This window comes from Xenopus laevis, chromosome 3L, assembly GCF_017654675.1.
Source record: "Xenopus laevis strain J_2021 chromosome 3L, Xenopus_laevis_v10.1, whole genome shotgun sequence".
Classification (NCBI taxonomy): domain Eukaryota; kingdom Metazoa; phylum Chordata; class Amphibia; order Anura; family Pipidae; genus Xenopus; species Xenopus laevis.
Window position 1 is genome coordinate 88,757,121 of NC_054375.1, and position 6,717 is coordinate 88,763,837.

The 6,717-nt window shown below is 35.9% G+C and overlaps 1 protein-coding gene across 15 annotated transcripts in view; it reads right to left on the bottom strand.

Annotated features, from left to right (window-relative positions):
* Positions 1-694, bottom strand: part of celf2.L (CUGBP, Elav-like family member 2 L homeolog) — a 271,162-nt gene extending 270,468 nt beyond the window's left edge. For 9 of the 15 annotated variants that reach the window (XM_018250629.2, XM_041584873.1, XM_041584869.1 and 6 more), the window contains exon 1: positions 520-694. In XM_018250629.2, coding sequence (XP_018106118.1) covers positions 520-626 — 107 coding nt within the window. In that variant the 5' untranslated portion in view covers positions 627-694. 15 annotated transcript variants of the gene reach the window in all.
* Positions 695-6,717: the final 6,023 nt, after the last annotated feature.

Below are 6,717 nucleotides of genomic sequence, written 5' to 3' on the forward strand. Positions count from 1 at the left end.
GCTTGTCCCATTGTCAGCCCCAAAGATGTATTCAGCGATACGTCTGCTAGCAAATAAACAAAAGACTGCCTTTCCAAAGCTGAATGCTAATTCCTATACAAGTTCTGTGTATTTTAATATTATTGCACAATCCAGTTTTTCACCCCTCTTCAAAGTCTAGCAATACGAAAGAGCTAATGAAAAAATATATTTAGCAAGTGCTCCAAATGAAACTCAGCCGTAATGTTTAGGTGCACTAAATCCAGCTTACAGTATTTAGCACATTCTAATGTGGCGCTGTGGCATTATTTTGTGCATACCAAATAACAGGAATGCATTAATAACAAGATAAAGGGTGAGCTTGCTTTTTAAATGCCCCTTCTGCCCTGAAGGAAAAAAATCACTTTGTGCTGTTGAGCTTAGCAGTTGAATACAGCCTTCCACCGCAAAGAGAGCTACTTATTGCACAGCATGTTTATAGGCTAGACCATTCAAAGAAACTAAGCAGCACCAGTTAAAACAAAGGAGAATACCACGTACCTGAAAAGCAGCTCCTCATTTCTCATAGTAACAGCAGATTTGGGACAGCGCATGCTTTCTACACAGATATTCTCAACAAAAGCCGGTTTAGAAGTGCGCTCAAACATCAATGCCACAGAAGCTACTAATGGCTATGGCTAGTCTCTCTTTTCCCCCTCACACTCTCTCTCTCTCTCTCTCGTCAGTTCTGAGTGGTAAAGCAAACGGGCCCCTGCAGATTCACTAAGCAGAAATAATCCTCTCTGACAAGTAATGTTGTCTGGCCATAATTTACATTAGTGCAGTGCGCTGCCTATAGGGGCCTTCCTTGCTTTTGGTCTTTGCTGTCTTTTACATGTCCTCATTTTCTAATATTAGACAGAAAAAAAGATTGTACAACAAAAACATATGATGCCCACAAAGGAAATAATGCAATACTTGTAGAAATCAGCTCTTTTTAAGACATTTATTTTTTTGACATTATTTTTAGTCCCATGAAGATTCTAAGTAAAAATCAAACAAGCCCATGTTTGCTTTAATGTAAACTAGTGTTCTCTTTCTAATAGTTTTTTTTTTTTAATTGTCATTTATGTTATTGATCTTTTTCTAGTGGTTTTCAGACTGCCGGTGCTGAGTTTTAACTCTAGAAAATTGCAAATGCCACTTGCGTAACAGAATGCGAGTTTCATCTTCGACACCAGGCATTAAATAAAATGTACCTAACATGCACCTTATGTTTCATAAAATGCTGTCAGCTTGAAAGCAGAAGTTTTCAAATGGATTGAGTGTTTCTTTTATGATTATTATAATGCTTTATGATCTTCAAAATGCATAAAGCAATATACAACCTTTTATAGTATACTGAATGCGTGACTTTTATTCTCACTCCAGGATTTTTCTTGTAATCATCCTATAACTGTAAACCATAATTCAGGTATAACACTCAGAATTGGTTTTGTACTCAGGAGACTTTATAGCGGTTAGAATTGATTGGAACACATGAAATGGGACTGTATGGTATCTGCTTTTTTAACTTGCTTTATAATAAGTCTCTGCCTGCAAGGCATCGTATACCTTTTCCCAAAACCATCTGTGGGAATTCTATGAGAAAACCAAGCCAATTAGCTGGTTATTACCAACATGCTTTTCACCTCAAACCACAAATAGGTGAATTACGGAAATTCTGTGGAAATACTTTGAGCAGATGATTATATTACAATGTAAAAGTATAGGATCCCTAAACAGGAAACCTGTTATCCTGAAAGCTCAGAATTACTGGAAGGCCATCTTCCATAGTCAATTTTAATACAATAATTCTAATTTATAAAAAGCATTTCTCGCTGTAATAATAAAAGATAACATTGTACTTACTTAACTAAGCTGCATGGATTCATATTGTTGGCAAAACAATCCTATTGTATTTTTGGGCGTTTTGGGATAAAACACCAGTACTTGTTATATCAAAAGTTTCTCATTTTAGTGAATGGTAATTCAGCTTTTGGTTGTTTTTTTATATACTGTAGCTACTGCCAATAATAGGGCACCTCTTGCATGTCAGTTCAGCTACAATATCGATGACTGTATCTTGAAAGTTAAGATGGCATGCATAGCACACATTCTTATGGGCATTCAAATTAGACTAAAAAAAAACTGGCCATCGTAAGTGATCACCCTGACAATAGTTTTCTGTATATAAAAGAGTTAAAATATTTTTTTCAATAATCTTCTGTTATATAACAGAACCAATAGAATACTGACCTCAAATAACTATTTTAATATGGTGTCTCAGATCTTTAAGCAGACATGGGTCTTGCTCAGCTGAAAAAGTTATGTCAAATTCTATTACATTACAACTGATGCGCTGTCACATGAATTATTGCCTTATTCTGGACTCGTAAAGTCTTGACCTATTTTGTGCTAGATGGAATCCTTTTGTGTACTAAGTTGCAATGCAAGAATATGGCCAGTCTGCTGGTAATCAGGACAATGATTGTATTTTATATATCATGCTGACTATATATGAAGGACTTCGTCTACCAAAACATGCATAGCCTAATATGAAAACCATGGAGTAAATTTATCAAAGAGTGAAGTTCCGCCACTAGAGTGAAATTCCACAGCTCTCAATTCATTTCTATGGGATTTTGAAAGGCGTATTTATCAATGGATGAAAGTGAAAGTTCACCCTTTGATAAATACGCCTATAAAAATTCCATAGAAATGAATGGAGAGTGGCGGAATTTCACTCTAGTGGCGGAACTTCACTATTAACTTCACTTTTTGATTAATATACCCCATATCTGGCAACTCTCCTAAATTTTCTGTATTTATGTCCTGGTGGGGGATATAGCAATGTTCACCATAATAAAATGTGGTTTATGAATTATTTAACTTTCAAATCTGCCTTTTAATAATCTGAACTCTTAAAATGTTATCCAGTTGTCTGGGCCAGCAATACCCAGCAACTATTAAGTTGACTAGCATTGTAGCTAGATTTTTATTTTTACTAAGTTTTTTTTATCACTTATCATTCTATCCAAAATCTTATTTTACTTTATTTCAGAAACAGTATATCATTTTAATTACTAGAGTTTATTAAGAAAGTTTCTTATTTCAGTTAGATGAAGCATATATTAAATTTCTGGTGATTATAGAAGAATACTGTACAGCTACGTATGTTGTAAAAAATGTTTCACATTCATAAACTTATAGATAATTAAGTACTGATGTGGCATATAACAGGAATTCAGTCTTAATATATGTAGTGGGTCAAACTGTGTAAAAGTTGTGAAGATAATTTGGTGATTGTACTATGTTACTGGATCAGGCACCCCACATGAAGCTCATGGACATAGCAATTGTGGGCATATAATCTAGAGCCTGTGCAGGAAATTTCTGTTCAGACTGTAAGGTGGCTGAGTTGACCTGCTGTGGTTGTTCTGATTGGGGCCTGAGGATGTTTAGCTATAAATAGCAATGATAAATAAAACATAATGTGAGTTATACATGTGTGTAGTGTCCTACATACCAGCATCAATATTAGAAAAAAATACATAATATCTAGGCTGATTCACCAATATCAGAGAGATGCTTACATCAGTTCTTGTTATAAAAGCTTATATACATTACATTATTCAAACTTACATGGACTATTAACTATTTTTAATAGCTAGAGTATTTCAAGTTGCTAAAAACAAAGGCAAGCAGATAAGGCAACAGAATTTGTGGCATATTTAAACAGAGGGTATGTGTTGCCTTTTATTTACCAGAGCCCTCAGCCTATTTGGGTGAGGGCAGAGACTGCCCCTCCAACTTTAATACCTGATAAAATATCTGCTAAGGGCAGGGTATGACATTTTCCCTTTGGACCCAAGGGGTATAGCAGCTAAAAAGAAGTCTCATGGAGAGACTAGACAGGAAAGAAAGTTTGGGCTTCAGATTGAGCTTCAGATCCTTTAAAGAATCGGTGGTGATGTGAAACAGTTAGCAAACAGGGAAATTTGTGCTGGCTACTAAACAATTTTAAACCATTAGGAAGGGATGCAGTGAGGGTGTAAGCAAATAATTCATACATTCATACAGAAAGATGAGGTCCTCTGCACTCACCCATTATCAATACATTAAGGACATTGTGTGCCTTAAGCTACCAAAAAACAAAACAGGGATTGTTCGTCCATATATTGCAATATATTCAAGATGGCCAACTACGTCAGTCATCTCTGGTCTGGCCAGTCCTACACTCACTTCATTCATCCAATTAAGAATTGTACTGCTTCATTATACATTTTCCACAGGGACTTAGTTTTACTTGCAACTAGTCAACGTTAAAATGGCTTCCTTTTATTGGCCACCACTGGGATCACCTGCCCGTAGTTTTTGTGCTGTGAAATGTAGACTGATGGAAGCTGATGGAGGAACCATATACAGAAGGTGGAGGAAATTAAAGATGAATTGTTGATGTGACACAAAATGCAGTAGGAAGCTGCTGGAACTAAAACTTAGTGATGGGCAAATCTGACCCGTTATGCCATAAATAGTGAAATGGCTAAATAACCCCGGATATATATATTTTTTTTTGACGTGCAACAAATTTTTTTTGACAAGACTGGAGTCGGTGAAACGGCAAAAAAATTCTCATCACTAGGAACTATATTTGAGTGGTACGTATGATATGGGTATGGGATCCATTATCCAGAAACCCGTTATCCAGAAAGTTCCGAATTACGGAAAGGCCATCTCCCATAGACTTAATTTTATCCAAATATTCCACATTTTAAAAATTATTTCCTTTTTCTCTATAATAATAAAACAGTAGCTTGTCTTGATCCCATTTAAGATATAATTAATCCTTACTGGAAGCAAAACAAGCCTATTGGGTTTATATAGGGGCCGATTCATCAAGGGTCGAATATCGAGGGTTAATTAACCCTCGATATTCGACTGGGAATTGAAATCCTTCGACTTCGAATATCGAAGTCGAAGGATTTAGCGCAAATGCTACGATCGAACGATCGAAGGATTATTCCTTCGATCGAACGATTCGAAGGATTTAAATCCAATGATCGAAGGAATATCCTTCGATCAAAAAAACTTAGGCAAGCCTATGGGGACCTTCCCTATAGGCTAACATTGAGTTCGGTAGCTTTTATCTGCCGAACTAGGGGGTCGAAGTTTTTTTTAAAGAGACAGTACTTCGACTATCGAATGGTCGAATAGTCGAACGATTCCAAGTCGTAGTCGTAGTCGAAGGTCGAAGTAGCCCATTCGATGGTCGAAGTAGCCCAAAAAACACTTCGAAATTCGAAGTTTTTTTACTTCGAATCCTTCACTCAAGCTTGATGAATCAGCCCCTTAATGTTTACATTATTTTCTGGCAGACCTAAGGTGTAAAGATCCAAATTATGGAAAGATATGTTATCCAGAAAACCCCAGGTGCAACTTATACACTTGTACTACTGTTTTTTACTTAGCTAACATATCTGGATTCATCTAGGAAGAGTACAATAGAGAAGACTTCAGACTTATTTTTCCATGTGTAGCATGAATACAGTATGTATAAAAGGTACAATCTGACAACCAGAGGGTGCTCTGATGGGATTTCAAAAAGAGAAAATAAATATTTAGCAATTCTCAACCTCAGATCTATTAGGTATCCAATCTGTGGGTCCAGAGTTGATTGCAATTAGTATTGCATAAGCTAACATGCAAGTGGTATCCTCATTAGGACTTTTTTGTCAAGACAAATTTTTGCCAGAGATTTGTGTGAAGATTCGCAGCTGGCAAACTTTGGAATTTTGCTGTGAATCCATGCCCAGCGAAAATAATTTCTCTCATCACTACTTATTGTGACTACATCTTCTAGTACTACATTTGTAGTATACACAGCTTTTTTTCTGATTCTCTCTTTCAAAGAAAAAAGGAAATAGTTAAACTAATAACCTTTTCAGGTAGGAAGGCAGTCTAGGGATCACTTTTCATGCATTTTCCATCAGCTGACAGGTGAGGTGAATAGGTAATCACATAACTGTATAAAAGTCATTAAGTATGTATGGATTTCCAATATGAATTTACAGAATATATTGATTTAGACTTTAAGTATGATATGTTTAACACTTAAATCCTATAGATCATAGTATGTATGATGAGGGATGTCAAAAACCTTACTGTCTTGGCACATAAACTCTGTTTCCACAGTGCTTTACCATCCATGGGGAAAATGTAATGCCTTGCAATATATGGTGCTAACTATGGTTACTGCAGCTGGTAGTTAATGACAAATATATATTTACTTGCACTTTCTGGGAATCTTTAGTCCAGGATGCCATTAATATTCCAGTGTAAAATGTACAAACTTAATAAAAAGAAAATGTTTTATTTCCCCTTCCATGACAAAGCAGTGCTTACTATTCAATGTGCAAATGCTTCTAATCTTGGACTAAAAACCTAAAAAAGAATGTAGCATATTTTATTAACCTTTAGGGTAATGACTTGGAGAGATTTGATACCTGAGAAGATTTGTCACCTGAAGAGATTTGCTGTTCGCGACAAATTTCTTTATGCCCCCATGGACTGAATTAACTTATTTCATATGCACCTCTTTATTGATTGCCTGACATCAATGTTTTCTTATAAACATATGTATCTTCTAAGACCCACTATGCCTACTTGTTTACCCCTTCCATATGACCTCTTACAACCTTACAACTTGTAACTAGACTG